Source organism: Spodoptera frugiperda, chromosome 19 (genome assembly GCF_023101765.2).
Source record: "Spodoptera frugiperda isolate SF20-4 chromosome 19, AGI-APGP_CSIRO_Sfru_2.0, whole genome shotgun sequence".
In the NCBI taxonomy this organism is placed as follows: Eukaryota; Metazoa; Arthropoda; class Insecta; order Lepidoptera; family Noctuidae; genus Spodoptera; species Spodoptera frugiperda.
In genome coordinates, this window is record NC_064230.1 from 4,863,699 (window position 1) to 4,888,158 (window position 24,460).

Below are 24,460 nucleotides of genomic sequence, written 5' to 3' on the forward strand. Positions count from 1 at the left end.
TGAAACCGTGGCTTCGTCTATAAGACGCATACAAGACTGTAGATTTTTAACTTTATATTTCACAAACTATGCATTTAGTTTCTTGACGGTTGTCTTCGATACAATCCTTACATTTCATTCAAATACTAGTAAGTACTTATTTTATGTGTCGTGGTGGCTCGGAGGATCAAAAGAAATATTTGTTTTCCTCACGACCAGTACTAAAAGAAAAGATAGTTATAATTATTACATTTCGAAAAGACAAGAAAGTTTCTTGACGGTTGTTCTTCGGTACAAAATACGTTAGTCTGTGTGTATATCAATCAATGTGTTGCAACGATTAAACTGTGCGCACGAGGCGAGGGCAGCATTGTTTCAAATAACATACAATAGTCATTATAATATCGTAACCAGAAATGGATATATCGGTATACATGAAACCGTCGTCTAGTTACTTACGTTCGGGACAAAGACTGAACTGGTCCAAAGCTACGGACCATTGAGAACACCGCGTGGGACTACAAGTAGTTCCAAATACAGCAATTGTAGTTTACGTCACGTCAAACCGTTTATAGCAAACACAATAAAGGGGAACATCTCCCCGACTCTTATATTGGACTCGACATTCACCATTCTTAATTTGGTGGAACCGTAAGGTATACTTTGAAGTAAAATAAAATTTATATAATAATATTATTCAATGAGTTTCTTGACGGTTGTAACATTTATTTTATCATAATACATATTTCATATCACATGAAATACTGAAAAGGATATCTTGTGTAGAACGACCGTAGAGCAGCATCCTCCTCCTCAGTCGTACATTCTTGACAGAATGCTCGTGGTTGACAATGATGCATTTCCCTGGATATCGTAGCTCTCGCGATGCGCCTCCACTTGTTGAGGTCTTCACCCGTAACCCTGGGCACGGGTTCCGCGTTATACCCCGCAGGACTGGGTCCCTGCTGAACTTCGCCATCTACACACTCCGGCCTACTGAAGTGTAAGATGCCCACCCCCGCGACATGGACGCGTCAGACAGGAATTGCCCAAGTGAAGAGTAGAGAAGGTGACTCTACTCCCCCAAGGCCGAGTTAATGGGCGTGTATGATCCCACACCCAAAGGCTTAACACTACCACTACTACAAATATAAATAAAACAACATTCAGTTGTTGTATCTTGTAAATACTAATTCTAGAATGCATTTATGTACTCGCCATTACAGGGCATTTTGTTTGTATGAAATATATTTTATTTAAAAGATACATCAACATTACACAGTTCTCTCCTCACTCTAACAAATTTTACATAGTACAAAGTAAGTTTGTGTTAAAACTACTTGAATACATTAGTACTTTACATTTTGCGAAAAGATCGACAGAAACACTTTATTAAAAATCGTGACAAATATTTTTATAAAGAAAACTTACTTTCCCATACATTTTGACGCATGTCACACAGAAACAAGACTAAATTCCATTATGTACGTTTAACAAAAAAAAAAAAAAACTAATGACATTTCAGTGACGTCATGCACAAAATGACAAGGACAAAAACATCGCATTCTCTTTCTAAATCCATTTACTGAATTTTCTTTGGTCCAATACAAATAAAAAACAATTGACATATCAATGACGTCAGACCCAAAATGACAAGGACAGAAACATTAATGTTATAGTTGTCTCTTTTTAATGGAGATGTAGAATTATCTTTAGTTTCTAGCGGTGATTTACATTACAATACAATGAAGTTTCTTGATAGTTGTCTTCGATACAACTTGAACAATATTTTGTATAACAAGTCTCACTGGGAATGAATATGGGATTGTCTTCTAAGACAATTTGAGAAATTAGAATCTATAAAATAATATATACTTTCGATTATTCCATGATAACCAAAGGCCAGCTTAAAATTTAAGTTTATACATAACTAAATGAAGTTTCTTGATAGTTGTCTTCGATACAACTCTTTTACAATATTTCAATCATGAAATGAGGGAATATACAAGTAACCCTACAATGTAGATTATTTAAAGAGTTTCTTAATGGTTGTCTTCGACACAATTCTTATGTTTTGAACATAAGTGGGAAATATTAAAACGCAGTTGTTTACACGCGTATTTTAGTTCGTAATAGAAATCATTTTTGAAAATGACTGTAACATCGATATAGACTATTTAGTTGTTACATGGACATACGCAGATACATAAGTTTCTTGACGGTTGTGTTCAATACGATACAACTCTCTTACAATATTTCAAATGAGAGGGAAACACACTTGGAAGTAGGTACCGATTGAGTACCTTATCGGGAAAATTCATTGAATAACAATTGAAACATGAATACTTTAGTAACGTTCTGAATGTGGAAATACATAGTTATCCCACAGTGCTCACACATTTGTAGAATACAACATGATACTGCAGTTTGTACATGATAGTACTACAAGTACAGTTCAACCAATAGATGACCAATTACACGATAACTTACTCGACGATTACCTATTGGATGACATTATTGCTACAAGTTTCTTGACGGTTGTCTTCGATACAACTCCAACTAGAGTTTAGTACAACGCTAATCACTAGACAATAGTGACTGGAGACGTGGAGAATGTGACGAGTATGGAGTAATATTGACACAAACAATAACAACTACAACGATCCACGAATTATTAATGGCGACTAATGAGTTCCTTGGCGGTTGTCTTCTTTACTTAGAATTGGTTGAATTTACTTCCAAGAACATTTGGCACGACATGAATCGAACTTGCAACATCGTTGTACGAGTACCTACCGAACTATTGACAAAATATCGACGCACACCCCACAGAGCGCACACAATACTCATTGTACGAGTAATTGTTAAACAACTCCGAGCAATGATACTGAGAGGGAATTACAAATATCTTGAAGCCTCTGAGGCAAAGTACTTATTTATATATCGATATGTGCCTAACCTCTTCTTATACTGAGACGACTCCACAAAAACTAGTTATAGAAAAAATATACCCAGTCAATACTTTCAAACATCGACACACACAGCTAGAACTAGCAGACTCCCCGTGTACTAAACTGACTTGTTGCACAGTGGTACAACAGCAACAAGTAATGAAACTGTACTCTATACACTCGAGGCAGAAGCAATCGCCATCAGCTATATCGGAGCTGTCAGTAAACGGGAACACTACATTGTAAGAACTGCTGAACATTAAGTAAATACCGACGAGTCAGTAATTACAACCATAATAAATAGACAAGTATAGTTCTATTGTGGTTCTTTCAACCAAAGGAAGTGGGAGACAATATTTAGGTACTCCAGTTGACGAGAACTAGTTTCTTGACGGTTGTCTTCGATACAACTTGTAAAGTTTCGTATTATTTAAATACGTAGGAAACATTTGAGACTGCAAACTAATTGCAGGTACTGACTAGGTCATGTCAGTCTGAAACATCCGTGGAACTTGTATATTTCATTATCAGTTTAAATATTGATAGGAATGACCACGTCCGAGTAGAACGACAAATAGTTGTAAGTGTAGAACTTGTTGATTGATATCACGTCCAAGTTGACACAGAAAACCCGAACTATTGTATTTACCATAATACTTTATTAATTTGTATATTCAATATACTTGAAGTTACCGACTAGGTCAGTCGTCTTGTGGGACTTACAATATCTCACCTACACGGAACACTATTAACGATATATACATAGCCTATACATCATTTCCTCAGTTCACTTACATTTCTCAGTTCTAAATATCGACGCACACAATTAGAACAAACACTGATGTCACGTTACTTGACGGTTGTCTTTAACACAACTTGGAACAATTACGTATTATGTAAATACGTAGGAAACATTAGTTAGACTACAACCCACGCAGATATACTGACTAGGTGTCACCAGGTACAGTCCAACGCGAGACGGAGCACCCTCGGTGGGACTTTGATACAATGGAACAACTCCAGGAAGCATGGACAACCTAAGTTTGATGAAATGTGTATTACGTATGTTCACAATTCTATATGACATTAATTATTGAGAAATATTCTCGAGAGACTGTGTTTAAAACGTGTTGAAAGAGACAAAGAAGACTGGGTAAAGCGGACCCGTGGCCTTACGCGGAGTCATGTCCGTTTCTCGCCTCAGACGTTGTGGACAACTTTTATTCAGGTGTATCATAGCATTGCAAGAGTTGATCATGAATTAATGAGTTTCTTGACGGTTGTCTTCGATACAAGGTTGATCGATCATAATTTATAAAGTTTATTGGCATTTATTAATTAAATATGAATATCAATTTGACGAACGGCAAAACTGAGAGATAAAATTATTACCTAGATAAGACAATATAATTCACGCGACAAACATCGACGCACACAACTAGAACAAACTAGTCTGTCGCTACACTACTCAACGTTTCTTACTGGCTGTCTTCGCTACAACTTTAATAAATACAATATATTTATGTCGCATGTAATAACGACAAAGACAAAGCGAGGAATGCTTTATAACTATACTCCTATTTCGAATAATGTTGCTGTACGTATATAATGGCATGTTGTACGTAACATATTTATATAAAGATGTCACGAATGTATTTGTAGTTTCTTGACGGTTGTCTTCGACACAAGCTAACATGCAACACTCATAGAACATTAGATATAGTTGCAGTCAGTAATATTGTTGTACCAAATATCGACGCGCACAGCGTCACATCGAGCGCCTGAATGTAGTGCCGCCTTCTGAGACATTAAATGTTGAGAAACCGCTCTAGTAATGAGCTGAAATTTTGAATGACATAAACTATCGAATGAGTTTCTTGACGGTTGTCTTCGAAATAACTTAGATACATACTTTATGCATTAAGTTAATTTGCACCAGAATGCGACATTGAAAGTTGTACATAATACATTTAATAATGCCGCGGAACTCTCAATATTTAATTATAACATTTACCTCTTTGTTATGGGAATAAAACACACTTTTATACAACATTGATTAAGGAAGGCTCCTTACACTTGGATGAGAGACTGTACAGATGTAGAATCTATTAATGTTGCTATCAAATCATTGCACTAAACATCGACACACACAGCTAGAACAAGCACACACCCCGTGCACTGAACTTGCTGGTAGAACATTGTACTAGACGTTGTACTAACGTTAGCACTTGTCGTAGTAAACAGAGCACACGAGTGACTCCACTCGTACAATAAGTCTCATCACACCTGCATGTGGCATTGGAAGTGAGACGTGGAACGTTTAATGACGTCATAACCAGAGAAACTCATGTTTATTTTCAAACAGACATGTATGAGGATTAAAATATATTCTTATATATAAAATTCTCGTGTCACAAAGTTAGTCTCCAAACTCCTCCGAAACGGCTCGACCGATTCCTCTGAAATTTGGTAAGCATATTGAGTAGGTCTGAGAATCGGCTAACATCTATTTTTCACACCCCTAAATAATAAGGGTGGTCCACCCCTCAAATTTTTTTTTTCATTTTTTCGACAAAATTTTTTTTATTTATTTTTTTATGATACGATATTCAAAAATACATACAACCCTAAGTTTTTGCCCTTCTATCACCAACCCCTATAATTTAATTAATTTTTAAAATTTTCCGCGCTTTTATTTATTTATTTATTTATTTATTTATTTATTTATCCTAACATTACATTTATCATTACAGGCACACCTAATGCGATAAATGCAGTATAAACTTAAAAAATAAAATAAACCAAAACTAAATAATAATACTAATAATAAATAATTTTACTCTGGATACTCATTGGCCAGACTATATCGGTGTAACTACCCAGTGAACAACGCGGAGTGGGGATGAGACCGAAGCCGGTCTCCTGTTTCTCTCACTCCCTCCACAGTTGTCGGCCATCATTAATGTTTATGTGTGTTTATGCATCAAACTTAGTAGTGACGTTTACTGTCAGTGTATCTCTCATTATTAATTATAAATAATACTAATAATAACTCTCTTAAATTAATTATACAATTAATTAATTAATAATATCTGTTATTATTAATTATAACCTAAAAATATTCAACACGTGTCAGGGGTCCCTACCAACAACGACTTTTGTGTTGTTGTAAGTATATTTATTTTTATACTCAAATTGTTGTTAATAACAATATAATTACGATGTTTTTCATTCTTAAGTAATTTTGTTAGTTCTAATTATGTGTATTTTGTACAGCGAACAATGCCACGAAAACGCAAAGGCGCTGATTTGAGCCGTAATACAAGTAAAACCAGAAGCAAGAGAAATTTAAGATCCGAAAGATCTGAAGAAGAAATCCGTTGAAGCATCGCATTGGCCGTTGCATCGTCAGGCATTGCTGCAACTTTATTGGATGGAGGCAGAACAGCTCATTCAATATTTAAACTGCCATTAAATATTCAAAATAACCCTGACGGAGTGTGCAACATAAAAAATCGTCCATGGCCACCGTGCTGAAACAATGTAAAATTATCATCTGGGATGAATGTACTATGGCGCACAAACATTCACTTGAGGCGTTGAACAGGACGTTAAAAGATATCAAAAACAACGACAAACTATTTGGCGGCACTCTGTTAGTCCTTTCAGGTGATTTCAGGCAAACACTTCCTGTCATTCCACGTTCAACATACGCTGATGAGATTAATGCTTGCTTAAAATCATCTACACTGTGGCGTAATGTTGAAAAAGTACAGCTGAAAGTAAATATGCGCGTTCAAATGCTTCAAGATCCATCCGCTGAAACATTCTCAAAACAACTTCTAGATATCGGTGATGGAAAAGTAACTATAGATGAGACTGGATGCGTAAAATTACCGACAGATTTTTGCACAATCGTTGACTCACAAGACACTCTCATTAATAAAATATTTCCCGATGTACACATACAGTACTTAAATCATGAGTGGCTTGCAGAAAGAGCAATTTTAGCGGCAAAAAATGTAGACGTTGACAATTTGAATCTGAAGTTACAACAGTTATTGCCAGGGAACTTGGAATCATATAAATCTATTGACACAGTTTGCGATGCGAGCGAATCTGTAAATTTTCCGACAGAGTTTTTGAACTCACTGGATTTGCCAGGTGTGCCACCGCATAATTTACAATTAAAGGTTGGATCTCCGATTATCTTGCTTCGCAATTTGAACCCGCCACGGCTGTGCAACGGTACGCGATTGGTCATTCGAAAATTAATGAAGAACGTCATCGAAGCTAGCATTTTAAGTGGAAAGTTCCGAGGTGAAAACATATTAATACCACGGATTCCTATAATACCTACGGATGTGCCAATTCAATTAAAACGTGTTCAGCTTCCAGTTCGATTGGCATTTGCCATGACCATCAATAAATCCCAAGGCCAAACGATGTCGGTTTGTGGTTTAGATTTAAGCACGCCATGTTTTTCACACGGACAATTATACGTAGCATGCTCACGAGTGGGTAAACCATCAAGTTTGTTTGTGTTAGCTAAAGATGGGCTAACAAAAAATATTGTTCACGCTGTAGCATTAAGAGACTGATATTTTTTGATAGTGTTACCGTTCTTATCGAATAATGATACGTATATATATATTACAGAAATAAATTATGATGAATTATTAATAAATATAGTGCTTGGCGTTTGTTATTTCTATATTCCCTTATCGTTCACAGCATTACACACCTATTTCGTGCATATACCACATCCTTACACACTTTAAAATAGGTTAGTTATTTTCTGTCGGCACTAGAAAGTACATAGAAATTGTTTATATGGCAAAACAACGTTTGCCGGGTCAGCTAGTACTTATATAAAGACAATATAATTCACGCGACATATATCGACGCACACATTAGAACAAGCGCGGTTGTCACTAGCACATGCTTGACTGTCTTCGACACAGCTTTGTATATTTACGTAACCATTTGCACATACTGACTAGGTAAGTCTCAATGCGCCCAAATGCGGGCACGACTTCTGAGACATGAAACATTTCACACATCCATACATTGTGTTTGTATTTATACTCCTTTATGGAGAAATACTACCGACTGCAGTATTTTGGAACTTTAGCTGCTAACAGCTGATCATGCGAAAGCACGCGCAAAATATTTTTCTAGATATAGACATTTACAAGCTTCTCTTTTATTTAACCCGTTGATGAGATGCTAACCAATAAAGTTTCTTGACGGTTGTCTTCAATACAACACCCACGAATCGTTTAATGTAAACACGAAGGAAACATTTTGTAAGCAGCAGTCGGGAAATACTCCATAGTGTGGTCTAATGCCATGCAACATGTACATTGTATATAGCGGACCAATAGCTGCGTTATACTGTCGCGTAGAACGATACATAGTACATCAAGTAGAGACATTGTTGTCTGGTTGAGAAATCGCTTACAGAACGATCTGGATCTGGAACGATTGGATGTATACAGAGTACAATATAGTTTCTTGACGGTAATCATAAATACTGTAGATACATATTGTAATTGATACGACAAATATCGACGCACACAATTAGAACAAGCGTGAAACTCATTCGATGGCTATAAGACACAAGACACAGACAGAGGACATAGTTCATGGAGTCTGATTGAGCCGAACTATTCATTCTTTGGACAGTCTGTTGTATAGACTATGTAAAGAGTTTCTTTCTATGTTCACGTGTTTATAATATAAAATAGAAAAGTCACGAAGAACAACTTCTGCACGTAGAACAGTTAGTTCTAAATAGGGAAAATGTTGTTTTATAAATGCTATTAATAATGTTATTTGTTAAATATTGCAATAGAAGTTTCTAGACACGAGTTTCTTGACGGTTGTTCCTCGACAGAACTCATATACAATACTGGTAAGACAAATTTCGACGCACACAGTTAGAACAAGCACGGCGGACGGTACACTGTTAAATAACTTTGAATAAGTGGGAAGTTACAAATATTCTTGTAGTCTGAATATTCGTATTTGTATACATTGCCAAATTTAATGCACTTTAGGGATATGATTTACCACATAGAATTACAAATACATAATTCTGAATGGGGATATTGGTCTTGCAAATAACGACAACATGGCAATAATAATTGACTCGGTTGCTATGGTAACGAGTTTCTTGACGGTTGTCTTCGACACAAGTTTAGTTCTGAATAATAAATTAATGTTATACGATCACGATCTCTTTAATGGCGTTCCAAGTAGGGAAACGCTTGTTTATGAACACACTGATCCATAATATATGACCATGCCACTGTTTTACTTGAACAGGTATAAAATCTTCAACATTACCAAAATCTTTCATCTCATAGACTTTACAATAAGTTTCTTGACGGTTATCTTCGATACAACGTTGACAGAACATATAGTACCTAGCTGTGTATGTGGCTACACACCACTGTGGAATACTGACTAGGTAATAGGTAATATGTAACCCTACAATGTAGATTATTTAAAGAGTTTCTTAATGTTTGTCTTCGACACAATTCTTATGTTTTAAACATAAGTGGGAAATATTAAAGAGTAGTTGTTTGTGAGACTACAAACTACTTGGAAATACTAAGTTATTAAATATGGCATACTTTAATGTTGCGTACTTAGCGAAGCGCGCGAAGAAATAAATTGTCTCTTAAAATGGTTGTCTTTGATGTAACTCTTACAAGAGTGTCGGAACTACAATGTTCCACTTTACTTGTGAACATACATTACTGCTTACTTCGTTCGTTATTGAATTAAAATATTTCGAGAGACATTTCACAACTGTCGAAATATTGTTACAGCATTAAGTATTGGTACCTATATCAATGGGTTTCTTGCCGGTTGTCCTCGATACAAGTACGACAAATGTTTCATACAATAGAACTAATATGTTCACAGGAAACATTCAGTACAATTTAACATTTATATTTCAATGGAATATTCGTCGGGATTAATCCCGATAAAAATCAAATATATTGCTTTACTAATGAAGAAGTAAACTTGTCTGCTAGCTTCACGAACTAATGAGTTTCTTGACGGTTGTCTTCGATACAAGGTTCGAACATAATTATTTGATTGTCTACCTATATCTTCCAAACGTATTAAATTTACGTCTAGATACGAGTTTCTTACCTTCTTTTGAAGGAATTCTTATAAAAAAGTTATTGTATAGGAAACATTTTATAAGTAGCCGTTTATCAGATTACAAGCTACTTAGAAATACTCATTCTGCAAAGCAGGAGAGGGGCAAACCCTTAAGACGTGACATAGACACACGACAAATATCGACAATAAGTTTCAGTTTTTTAATATTGACTGAGGTTGTCTCCTCGGTCATCTAATTACAAGGGATCATTATGGAAGCTTGTAAAAAAACTACAAGTAGTAAGAATAACGAAATCATTCCATTCCACGTTGACAAGTTAGTTTCTTGAAGTTTGGTCTTCGATGGAACTCAATATAAAATCGCCTTTAAACTTTTTAAATATAAACTTTCATTATTTAGTACATATCTCCATGTATTTTTAAATATTGAAAAGGATATCTTGTGTAGAACGACCGTAGAGCAGCATCCTCCTCCTCAGTCGTACATTCTTGACAGAATGCTCGTGGTTGACAATGATGCATTTCCCTGGATATCGTAGCTCTCGCGATGTGCCTCCACTTGTTGAAGTCTTCACCTGTAACCCTGGGCACGGGTTCCGCGTTATACCCTGCAGGACTGGGTCCCTGCTGAACTTCGCCATCTACACACTCCGGCCTACTGAAGTGTAAGATGCCCACCCCCGCGACATGGACGCGCCAGACAGGAATTGCCCAAGTGAAGAATAAAGAAGGTGACTCTACTCCCCCCAGGGCCGAGTTAATGGGCGTGTATGATCCCACACCCAAAGGCTTAACACTACCACTACTACAAATATAAATAAAACAACATTCAGTTGTTGTATCTTGTAAATACTAATTCTAGAATACATTTATGTACTCGCCATTACAGGGCATTTTGTCTGTATGAAATATATTTTATTTAAAAGATACATCAACATTACACAGTTCATCATTTCAATACAAATATAAAACAATTGATGTTATGTCAATGACGTTAGACCCGAAATGACAAGGACAGAAATATGTAGGTTATTGTTGTCTCTTTTTAATTTTTTAGTCTCTAGCGATGATTTAAATAACAATACAATGTAGTTTCTTGATAGTTGTCTTCGATACAACTCTTTTACAATATTTCAATCATTAAATGAGGGAAAATACAAGTAACCCTACAATGTAGATTATTTAAAGAGTTTCTTAATGGTTGTCTTCAACACAATTCTTATGTTTTAAACATAAGTGGGAAATATTAAAGAGTAGTTGTTTGTGAGACTGCAAACTACTTGGAAATACTGAGTTATATAATATAGAATACTTTAATATTGTGCAACTGATTACAGTCACCTGAATAAATAATTGACTCTTGTTCTAGGATAACGAGTTTCTTGACGGTTGTCTTTGATGTAACTCTTACAAGAGTGTCGGAACTACAATGTTCCACTTTACTTGTGAACATACATTATTGCTTACTTCGTTCGTTATTGAATTAAAATATTTCGAGATACATTTCACAATTGTCGAAATATTGTTACAGCATTAAGTATTGGTATATCGTCATACAGCACATGACTCGGTTGCACTCGAGTGCATCATTAACAAGGAATTAACTAAACCGAACGACCACTGCAGTCCTCAGTGGAGTAATTGTGTCCTCCTAAGTCGCAGTCTGGTACACTATAGTCTGCTTGGAAATACACACCCACAAGAAGAATCACGGAGAACTTTGTATTTTATATTTTATATAGACATTCAATGACTTTCTTCACAGTTGTCCGACAACAGAAACAAAAAATACTAGTTACGCAACAATGTAGATGATTTAAAGAGTTTCTTAATGGTTGTCTTCGACACAATTCTTATGTCATTACTTCTGATAACATAGATTAAGACAATATAGCTCATTAGACAAATATCGACGCAAACAGTTAGAACAAGCACGGCGGACGGTACATTGTTAAATAACTTTGAATAAGTGGGAAGTTACAAATATTCTTGTAGTCTGAATATTCGTATTTATATACATTGCCAAATTTAATGCACTTTAGGTATGGTATGATAAACTACATAGATTACAAATGCATAATTCTGAATGGGAAAAATGGTCTTCCACAAAATGACCAGTTGATAGTAATAATTGACTCGGTTGCTATGGTAACGAGTTTCTTGACGGTTGTCTTCGACACAAGTTTACCAAACTTTTCGTACAATACAAATTACTAGACAATACATTTAATATTGAGAATTGAGAACCACTTTAGTGACGTCATAAGTGGGGAAATAGTTATGTTAGCTCCTGTATGGAGGAGTGTTTGTAAAACATTAATGTTGAAATTCAAACATTTAAATTCAATACGAGAATACATTTTACTAAGTTAAGGTATTTTCTTCCTCAACTAAGAATAAACTCAAACAGAACTCCGGAGAATGATATTTGTAGAAAGAAGAATATTTATGTAAAGTTTCTTGACGGTTGTCTTCGAAATAACTTAGATACGCACTTTATGCATTCAGTTCAATTGCACCAGAATGCGACATTGAAAGTTGTACATAGTATATTTAATAATGCCGCGGAACTCTCAATATTCAATTATTACATTTTCCTCTTTGTTATAGGAATAAAACACACTTTTATACAACATTGATTAAGGAAGGCTCCTTAGACTTGGATGAGGGATTGTACCGCTGTAGAATCTATTAATGTGTCTATCAAATCATTGCACTAAACATCGACACACACAGCTAGAACAAGCACACACCCCGTGCACTGAACTTGCTGGTAGAACATTGTACTAGACGTTGTACTAACGTTAGCACTTGTCGTAGTAAACAGAGCACACGAGTGACTCCACTCGTACAATAAGTCTCATCACACCTGCATGTGGCATTGGAAGTGAGACGTGGAACGTTTAATGACGTCATAACCAGGGAAACGTGTTTATTTTCACATTGACATGTTCCTTGTCTTAGAAGAAATATATAAAGACAATATAATTCACGCGACATATATCGACGCACACATTAGAACAAGCGCGGTTGTCACTAGCACATTGATTGACTGTCTTCGACACAACTTTGTATATTTACGTAACCACTTGCACATACTGACTAGGTAAGTCTCAATGCGCCCGAATGCGGGCACGACTTCTGAGACAAGAAACGTTTCACACATCCATACATTGTGTTTGTATTTATACACCTTTATGGAGAAATACTACTGACTGCAGTATTTTGGAACTTTAGCTGCTAACAGCTGATCATGCGAAAACACGCGCAAAATATTTTTCTAGACATAGACATTTACAAACTACTTTTCTATTATTTAACCCATTTATGAGATGCTAACCAATAAAGTTTCTTGACGGTTGTCTTCGATACAAGGTTGATCGAACATAATTATTTGATCGTTTACCTATATTTTCCAAACATATTAAATTTACGTCTAGATACGAGTTTCTTACCTTCTATGGAAGGAATTCTTATAAAAAAGTTATTGTATAGGAAACATTTTATGAGTAGCCATTTATCAGATTACAAGCTACTTGGAAATACTCATTCTGCAAAACAGGAGAGGGGCAAACCCTTAAGACATGACATAGACACACGACAAATATCGACAATAAGTTTCAGTTTTTTTATAGTGACTAAGGTTGTCTCCCCAGTCATCTAATAACAAGTGATCATTTTGGAAGCTTATTCAAACAATCACTGAAAAAAATGAATAACGAAATCTTTCCATTCCAAGACAAGTTAGTTTCTTGATGTTTGTTCTTCGATAGAACTCTTATACAATACTTTAACGTATAATAAATTACGTTATACGTGTTATACAATAGTTTAATCATAGAATACATTACGAGAGATACATCAGTCAGTAGCTGCACAATGTACATACATACGTAGGAAAATGTTTACATATTCCACGTAGAAACACCACTTCGTGGCAAGTAGACGGACATATTAACCTTCTGAACCGGCTCAAGAAATGAAATTTGGATGAAATAAACTATCTAATGAGTTTCTTGACGGTTGTCCTTCGATAGAACTTTATACAATACTGTTTCTTGGATTTGTAGAAACAGTAGAGAAATATGTATATTTTCTTGACAATTGTCTTAGACAATACTTGGAAAAATATATCGTATCTACAAGCTACATAGTCACAAACACTGATTGAGTAAACCTCATCGGACACCTTACGTGACGTAATGGAAACAATCTATGCAATGTTCAATATTTAAAACATAGTGATATATCACATTGAGTATTTAACAAACGTAAGGCCTTTGGATTCAGGACATGAATATGGAAACATTAAATACAATATAATTCACGCGACAAATATCGACGCACACAATTAGAACAAGCGCGGTTGTCACTAGCACATTGCTTGACTGTCTTCGACACAACTTTGTATATGTTGTCTTCGATACAACTCTCTTACAATATTTCAAGGCGACAGACTACACACTTGGAAGTAGGTACTGATTGAGTAACTTATCGGGAAAATTCATTGAATTTCAAAAATTTACTGTCCACTTACAACACAGACAAAGACAATGCGGAGAATGCTTCGTAACTATACTCCTGTTTGGATTAATGTTGCTGTACGTATATAATGGCAATACAAAACGTTTCTTGACTGTTGTACATCGATGTAACATATATTGAAATAATACATACTAAATACATATTTCATATGACATGAAATACTGAAAAGGATATCTTGTGTAGAACGACCGTAGAGTAGCATCCTCCTCCTCAGTCGTACATTCTTGACAGAATGCTCGTGGTTGACAATGATGCATTTTCCCTGGATATCGTAGCTCTCGCGATGTGCCTCCACTTGTTGAAGTCTTCGCCCGTAACCCTGGGCACGGGTTCCGCGTTATACCCCGCAGGACTGGGTCCCTGCTGAACTTCGCCATCTACACACTCCGGCCTACTGAAGTGTAAGATGCCCACCCCCGCGACATGGACGCGCCAGACAGGAATTGCCCAAGTGAAGAGTAGAGAAGGTGACTCTACTCCCCCCAGGGCCGAGTTAATGGGCGTGTATGATCCCACACCCAAAGGCTTAACACTACCACTACTACAAATATAAATAAAACAACATTCAGTTGTTGTATCTTGTAAATACTTATTCTAGAATACATTTATGTACTCGCCATTACAGGGCATTTTGTGTGTATGAAATATATTTTATTTAAAAGATGCATCAACATTACACAGTTCTCTCCTCACTCGGACATATTTTCCACAGTACAAAGTAAGTATGTGTTAAAACTACTAGAGTACATTAGTATTTTACATTTTGTGAAATGATCGACACAAACACTTTATTAAAAAATCATGACAAATATTTTTATGAAGAAAACTTACTTTCCCATACATTTTGACGCATGTCACACAGAGACAAGACTAATTTCCATTATGTACCTTAAACAAAAAAACAAATGACATATCAGTGACGTCATGCACAAAATGACAAGGACAGAAACATCGTATTCTCTTTCTAAATCCATTTCTTCATTCTAATACAAATAAAAAACAATTGACATGTCAATGACATCAGACCCGAAATGACAAAGACAGACGCATTCATTTTATTCTTGTCTCTTTTTAATGGAGATATACTTAGATACAACTTTTTTTCTTTTAATGATGATTTACATAACAATACAATGAAGTTTCTTGATAGTTGTCTTCGATACAACTCTTTTACAATATTTCAATCATGAAAGGAGAAAAAATACAATTAACCCTACAATGTAGATTATTTAAAGAGTTTCTTAATGGTTGTCTTCGACATAATTCTTATGTTTTAAACATAAGTGGGAAATATTAAAGAGTAGTTGTTTGTGAGACTACTAAACAGCACAGCACATTATCTTTAATCATTTAACTTCATAGACTACTCAATAAGTTTCTTGACGGTTGTCTTTGATACAGTTTTGTAATACTTTTCGTATTACGTAAACACGTAGAAAACGTTTGAAGAGAATTTTCAATAAACAGTATTGTACATTGTAACCTCCACGTTCTAAGTGGAACAATAGTTGTTTTAATTCTAAAATATGATGTTGATATCACAATCGAGTGATAAATCCTTACAAGCTGACTATACTTGTATCTTAGTCGAAGACATCGACAAAATTAAAATCGACGTCAGCTGGAACTAGCGGTAGACAGTTAATTGTTAAATTACTTTAAATTACTGAGACAGTATGTTAACACAGATTGACAGAGGGAGATATAAATATTTTAAACGAGATCAACTTTTGTTACATCTTTAGTAGATACTTCAAGATAGAATTATATATATCACCTTCATTAAAACATTAAGGACAATTGTGTTTCTTGATGGTTGTATTCGATACAACTTTAGACAATATTCTTATTATATGAACACGAAAGTAACATATTATTTTGTAAGTGGCAGTTAACTACCAAATGTTTAGAAATACTGACACATTATGTAATTGTTTTAACTACATGTTTAAAAAAGTTAGACTGAAGTCACAACATTCACGTAACAAATATCGACGCACACAATCAGAGCAACCACAAAGCCCTGTAAGTAGCTGTTTATGAGATTACAAGCTACTTGGACATACTGATTTATAAACACCACATTTTGTGTGAGACTTTGTTGACGGCAGTTCTTCAATAGAAACATCATATTTTGACATATACTATGAACATTTATAAAGACACAAACTACATACTTGGAAATACCGACTAGATAAGGTGTCTTGTGATACATGGAACGTTTAACAAATCCATGGAGTATTGAGAAATCGAACATGGATATATCACACGAAGTGACCGCTTTAAAACTCAAACTTATTATACATATTATTAATAGTTACATAATGGAGGACAAGGGAGTTTCTTGACGGTTAACCTCATCAGACACATTGTGAGACATGGAACATTTAGTGAATTCAATATTAATACATGTTTCTGTATTGATGCAAATATTATGTTACATTGTCACATGGACTATCCACGTTGGATGACCGCTGCAATGACTGACACTATGAATTATAGTGATTATAATATCGTAACCAGAAATGGATATGTCGCAGTAAGATACACGAAGCCGTGGCTTCGTCTATAAGAATCAAATAAGACTTGATTTTCAACTTTATATTTCACAAACTATGCATTTAGTTTCTTGACGGTTGTCTTTGATGTAACTCTTACAAGAGTGTCGGAACTACAATGTCCCACTTTACTTGTGAACATACATTATTGCTTACTTCGTTCGTTATTGAATTAAAATATTTCGAGATACATTTCACAATTGTCGAAATATTGTTACAGCATTAAGTATTGGTATATCGTCATACAGCACATGACTCGGTTGCACTCGAGTGCATCATTAATTGTGTCCTCCTATATAACCCTACAAAGATTATTTAAAGAGTTTTTTAATGGTTGTCTTTAACACGATTCTTATGTCATTCCTTCTGATAACATAAATGAAGACAATATAGCTCATTAGAGAAATATCGACGCACACAGTTAGAACAAGCGCGGCGGACGGTACATTGTTAAATAACTTTGAATAAGTGGGAAGTTACAAATATTCTTGTAGTCTGAATATTCGTATTTGTATACAACCACGTCAATGGCGGTCTAAGTGGAGGAATTGTTTCACAAATCTTGTGAAGACGTTCAGATACGTTCAACCGCAGTCATTCTTGCGGATAAAGAAGTCAGTCAAGTAAAAGTACATTTGTGACATTTCCAAGTCAATGGAGTTTCTTGACGGTTGTTCTTTGATGTAACATATATCCCACAAAAACATTTCATGTTAAATGTTGCCAAGACGAGACCATATAGCTCGCACTGTCAAAAAGTAATCAGATCCCGTGTAGAGCCAAGTTTCTAACCCTATACTTTTGAACTGGCGAGTCGGCCGCACGGACTTTTTGCTATTCGTCATATGGGCTTGAGCTTAAAAATCTATTCAATCTTCTAAACTCTTTCCGTGCGGCCAACTCGCCAGTTCAAAAGTATAGGGTTAGAAACTTGGCTCTACACGGGATCTGATTACTTTTTGACAGTGCGAGCTATATGGTCTCGTCTTGGCAACATTTAACATGAAATGTTTTTGTGGGATTTCATTTCTTTTTGTAGGTTGCTTATGATAGAAAGATAAAATGAGCGACAAATTCACCTACTAAACTACTAAATTTATAAGAAAATTGCAAACGTAATCCTAATACTTTTTATCAATGAAAATTAAAACACTAGTATCTAAACCTTTACCTACTAAACTACTAACAATTAAATATTAGGCAAATGGTTTTTTTCTCCGCGATAGCAAACTTTTAAATCACCGAAATATTCCGAAAACTTTTCATTCAACGAGACAACCGTCAACGACGTCTGCCCTCGCGCGTCTGCCCGCGTTCGGGTGCCACGCTCGCTGACGGGCCGATTATTTTTAGCTACTGCGCGGGGACGAGGGGGCAGGCGGCGGGCGTTGGCGCATACTATACTTACGATGCTTATGTTCAAAAGTATAGGTTGATTAATAAACACTTACCGAAGTGAAGTGTAGTAATATTATTCATATCTAAGTACTTATGGGTAGAATAATGTTTTGATTTGATGAAAAGTTTGTGTTCTATGTACTTGTGTATAATTTTCAGATCTCAAGCAGGAAATAGGGAATTAAGTTTCCCTATTTCAGATTTTTACCCCTCCGCGGCCGCATTCAGACCTCTAGCGTCAAAAGTTGCGGAAGTCTCGAACAAACTTTCACCCCCTAGTTTAAGGGGTTGGGGGTAAAAGTTCCAAGTTTTAGGATTTTTTTGTTGTTTGGGTACTAATACTAGCTTACATACCAAATTTCAGTTTTCTAGGACTTCAGGAAGTACCTTAAGAATTTTGTTGATCATCAGTGAGTGAGTGAGTGAGTGAGTGAGTGAGTGAGTGACGAAATCGGGGTATTTTAGATATCAATAAAATCTAAAGTATAAGAGCTATGCAATTGAAACTTTAGAGGTTTATTAAGTCTACCACTGACATTATATCCTGAAAATTTTGTTTATCTGGTATAACCCAAACTCAAGTTATGAAGGTTCAAAAATACGACGAAGCGCTTCGAGAAAAGGTAGGTAGTGCCCTTGCGCTTGCGCTTCGCTTGGCTCGTCTTGGCGGGGGCACTACCGTGCCCCCAGATTTTATCTTAATACATATTTCATATCAGACGAAATACTGAAAAGGATATCTTGTGTAGAACGACCGTAGAGCAGCATCCTCCTCCTCAGTCGTACATTCTTGACAGAATGCTCGTGGTTGACAATGATGCATTTTCCCTGGATATCGTAGCCATCGCGATGTGCCTCCACTTGTTGAAGTCTTCACCCGTAACCCTGGGCACGGGTTCCGCGTTATACCCCGCAGGACTGGGTCCCTGCTGAACTTCGCCATCTACACACTCCGGCCTACTGAAGTGTAAGATGCCCACCCCCGCGACATGGACGCGCCAGACAGGAATTGCCCAAGTGAAGAGTAGAGAAGGTGACTCTACTCCCCCAGGGCCGAGTTAATGGGCGTGTATGATCCCACACCCAAAGGCTTAACACTACCACTACTACAAATATAAATAAAACAACATTCAGTTGTTGTATCTTGTAAATACTAATTCTAGAATACATTTATGTACTCGCCATTACAGGGCATTTTGTCCGTAAGAAATATATTTTATTTAAAAGATACATCAACATTACACAGTTCTCTCCTCACTCGGACATATTTTCCACAGTACAAAGTAAGTATGTGTTAAAACTACTAGAGTACATTAGTACTTTACATTTTGCGAAAAGATCGACACAAACACTTTATTAAAAAATCCTGACAAATATTTTTATGAAGAAAACTTACTTTCCCATACATTTTGACGCATGTCACACAGAGACAAGACTAATTTCCATTATGTACGTTTAACGAAAAACAAATGACATGTTAATGACGTCATGCACAAAATGACAAGGACAGAAACATTTATATTATTGTTGTCGTTTTTTTAATGGAGATATAGAATTACCTTTAGTCTCTAGCGATGATTTACATAACAATATAATGAAGTTTCTTGATAGTTGTCTTTGATACAACACTTTTACAATATTTTAATCATGAAATGAGGGAAAATACAAGTAACCCTACAAAGTAGATTATTTAAAGAGTTTTTTAATGGTTGTCTTCGACACAATTCTTATGTTTAAAACATAAGTGGGAAATATAAAAGAGTAGTTTTTTGTGAGACTACAAACTACTTGGAAATACTGAGTAATTAAATATTGTTACGTTTTCAACATTAATTCACATGTTTATAAAATATGATGTTGATATCACAATCGAGTGATAAATCCTTACAAGCTGACTATACTTGTATCTTAGTCGAAGACATCGACAAAATTAAAATCGACGTCAGCTAGAACTAGCGGTAGACAGTTAATTGTCAAATTACTTTAAATTACTGAGACAGTATGTTAACACAGATTGACAGAGGGAGATATAAGTATTTTAAACGAGATCTACGTTTGTTACATCTTTAGTAGATATTTCAATATTGAACTTTATATATCACCTTCATCAAAACATTAAGGACAATTGTGTTTCTTGATGGTTGTATTCGATACAACTTTAGACAATATTCGTATTATATGAACACGAAAGTAACATTTTGTTGTGTAATTTGTCGGGATTAATCCCGATTAAAGTCAAATATATTGCTTCACTAATGAAGAAGTAAACTTGTCTGCTAGCTTCACGAACTAATGTGTTTCTTGACGGTTGTCTTCGATACAACGTTGATCGAACAAAATTTTTTGATCGTCTACCTATATCTTCCAAATGTATTAAATTTACGTCTAGATACGAGTTTCTTACCTTCTTTTGAAGGAATTATAAAAAGGTTATTGTATAGGAAACATTTTATAAGTAGCCATTTATCAGATTACAAGCTACTTGGAAATACTCAATCTGCAAAACAGGAGAGGGGCAAACCCTTAAGACATGGTGTGACTGGAATAATCAATAAGAGACATAGATTATGAAATAAAACGAAATCATTCTATTCCAAGACAAGTTAGTTTCTTGATGTTTGTTCTTCGATAGAACTCTTATACAATACTTTAACGTTTAATAAATTACTTTTTACGTATTATACAATACTTTAATCACAGAATACATTACGTGAGATACATCAGTCAGTAGCTGCACAATGTACATACATACGTAGGAAAATATTTACATATTTCACGTAGAAACACCACTTCAATGGCGGCATAAGTGGGGAAATTATTTCTTAAACCTTGGGTAGGTCTATAGAAAAGACGATTAAAGACATTTACCTCAATATACCCTTGTACAATACAACATACTATATAATGTTTTTGTTTTAATTTATTGTGCTTGTCTTATTAGACAAGCGGTGCAAATCCGTTTACTCGTACAAAGAATGTATACAAATACAAATTTTGTGTTTCTTGACGGTTGTCCTTCGATACAACTCTAATACAATAGTTTAAAATATGTAGCGATCATTACATAAGTAGCTGTACACGGCACTACAAACAAACCATATATAAAGACAATATAATTCACGCGACATATATCGACGCACACATTAGAACAAGCGCGGTTGCCACTTGCACATTGCTTGACTGTCTTCGACACAACTTTGTATATTTACGTAACCACTTGCACATACTGACTAGGTAAATCTCAATGCGCCCGAATGCGGGCACGACTTCTGAGACAAGACACATTTCACACATCCATACATTATTTTTGTATTTATACTCCTTTATGGAGAATTACTACCGACTGCAGTATTTTGGAACTTTAGCTGCTAACAGCTGATCACGCGAAAACACGCGCAAAATATTTTTCTAGATATAGACATTTACAAGCTTCTTTTTTATTTAACCCATTGATGAGATGCTAACCAATAAAGTTTCTTGACGGTTGTCTTCAATACAACATCCACGAATCGTTTAATGTAAATACGAAGGAAACATTGTGTAAGCAGCAGTCGGGAAATACTCCATAGTGTGGTCTAATGCCATGCAACATGTACATTGTATATAGCGGACCAATAGCTGCGTTATACTGTCGCGTAGAACGATACATAGTACATCAAGTAGAGACATTGTTGTCTGGTTGAGAAACCGCATTCGAAACACAATAGAACTAATAAATTCTTGGATGTTTACAGAGTACAATATAGTTTCTTGACGGTCGTCTTCGATACAAGACTGATAAATACTTCGTATTATGTAAACACAGAATGCATGTGTGCCTTACCTTAAGGCATTTGGAGACATTTACAATTTCAATATTGATTTAGAACAATCGATGTGAATCTTATCGAGTGCCTGAATGTACAGATACAGATCCCTCCATAGACAAGGAATGTTTCAATATTTAATCCTAAATTCTTTATCCAATAGATAATCAGATTGTAGTTCCACATAGGACGACACTTTAATAACATTTAAAGTGCGGTGACAGTACACATCGCCTCCTGTGTGGAATCAAATGTTAAATATACATTAAATGTTAATACATTCATATTGGAAAACAAACGGTTCAATGTGAAAAAATACATTAAGGACAGTTATGTTTCTTGATGGTTGTATTCGATACAACTTTAGACAATAATCGTATTATATGAACAAGAAAGTAACATATTATTTTGTAAGTGGTAGTTAACTACCAACTGTTTAGAAATACTGACACATTATGTAATTGTTATAGATTTTATTTCATAATGTAGTGCTTCCTTCTAAGACATGAAACATTACTTGGAAAATTCATTGGTTTTACAGTTTATACTAATAATGTATTGTATTCATTTCAATACAAAAAGAAGTATTGTTTAGCACACGAAGCTTTCAGATTACTTAACTTCCTGTACATATGAATTTGTAGAATTTCTTGATGGTTGTATTCGATAGTCGGTAAACATTTGGAAAATGTTCATATTGTATAAATACGAAGGAAATATTTATTTTGCTAGCAGCCGTTTATTAGACTACCAACTATTTGGAAATATAAACATCGATACGTCACATTAATGTGAGAGGATCAGTTAAACCTGTGAATGTGAATGCTCCACAACACAAACGATGTAACTCTATACACAAACAATTCGTATCAGTTCACTGCTCGATTAGTTTCTTGGCGGTTGTCTTTATATACAACTTTACATTTATTTTACAAAACTGTCACAAACCAGTTTCAAAAACATTACGATTAGTTTTATAAAGATTGGAGTATCTACACTTCCAATAACATCGATTATTGAAGTAACTTCATGAACGATCTAATGAGTTTCTTGACGGTTGTCCTTCGATACAATCATTAATCATTTCAGTAACACGTATTTCATCGAGGAGTTTCTTGACGGTTGTCTTCTATCTAAGTTCTAAGTGTAGAACTTGTTGATTGATATCACGTCCAAGTTGACACAGAAAACCCGAACTATTGTATTTACCACAATACTTTATTAATTTGTATATTCAATATACTTGACAATACCGACTAGGTCAGTCGTCTTGTGGGACTTACAATATCTCACCTACACGAGACACTACTGACAGTTTTTGGTTAAAGCACACACGTGTCAGTTCCAAATACTTGGGACATCCCATTACCTAGCATATAGATCAATTTGATATAACTGCACTTTAATATAAGTAGACTGCACGGTTTGCGCGGTGGCTGGGCAACTGGCTGCCGTGCAATATGTAGCGGGTTCGATTCCCGCATGGAGCAATTTTTAGTGAGATCCACCAATTATTCTTCCGGGTCTGGGTGTCATGTGCATGTGAACTTTGATGTTTGAAAACGCACCCACGACATAGGAGAAATCCAACGTTTTTTTTTTAATAAAAAAACTGTTTTACTTTGGTATGACCTGGAAGAGAAAAATCCGAAGACAAAGATAATATCATTTACGCGACAAACATCGACGCACACAACTAGAACAAACTAGTCTGTCGCTACACTACTCAACGTTTCTTACTGGTTGTCTTCGCTACAACTTTAATAAATACAATATATTTATGTCGCACGTAATAACGACAAAGACAAAACGGAGAATGCTTCGTAACAATAATCCTGTTTAGAATAATGTTGCTGTACGTATATAATGGCAATACAAAACGTTTCTTGACGGTTGTCTTTGACAGAGACCTTTTTCATATGACACACATGAAATATTGAGAGTTGGAACATAGATATTCTGTGTATAACGACCACTTTAGTATCGTTCTAAGTGGGGAAATTGTCGTTGTACCTATATCGCATCAAGACGTTCCTAGAAATGATGACCGATGTATCTCGTATGTCAAACGTTTTATCAG

At 35.4% G+C, this 24,460-nt stretch overlaps 1 protein-coding gene and 1 long non-coding RNA gene across 3 annotated transcripts in view; both read left to right on the forward strand.

Moving 5' to 3' along the window:
* The first annotated feature begins 1,475 nt into the window (after positions 1-1,475).
* The window catches only part of LOC126911897 (uncharacterized), a 141,158-nt gene continuing 118,173 nt past the window's right edge, over positions 1,476-24,460 (forward strand). The window contains exon 1 of the long non-coding RNA XR_007706405.1: positions 1,476-4,226. This is a non-coding gene — a long non-coding RNA (uncharacterized LOC126911897). The remainder of the gene's footprint in view (positions 4,227-24,460) is intronic.
* The window catches only part of LOC126911891 (ATP-dependent DNA helicase PIF1-like), a 95,835-nt gene continuing 77,222 nt past the window's right edge, over positions 5,848-24,460 (forward strand). Inside the window, exons 1-2 of one of the 2 annotated variants that reach the window (XM_050701045.1) lie at positions 5,848-6,098; positions 6,207-8,453. In XM_050701045.1, the coding sequence (XP_050557002.1) occupies positions 6,452-7,531 (1,080 nt within the window). In that variant the 5' untranslated portion in view covers positions 5,848-6,098; positions 6,207-6,451 and the 3' untranslated portion in view covers positions 7,532-8,453. Of the gene's footprint in view, positions 8,454-24,460 lie in introns of both variants that reach the window. The other variant, XM_050701044.1, reaches the window with a different exon arrangement.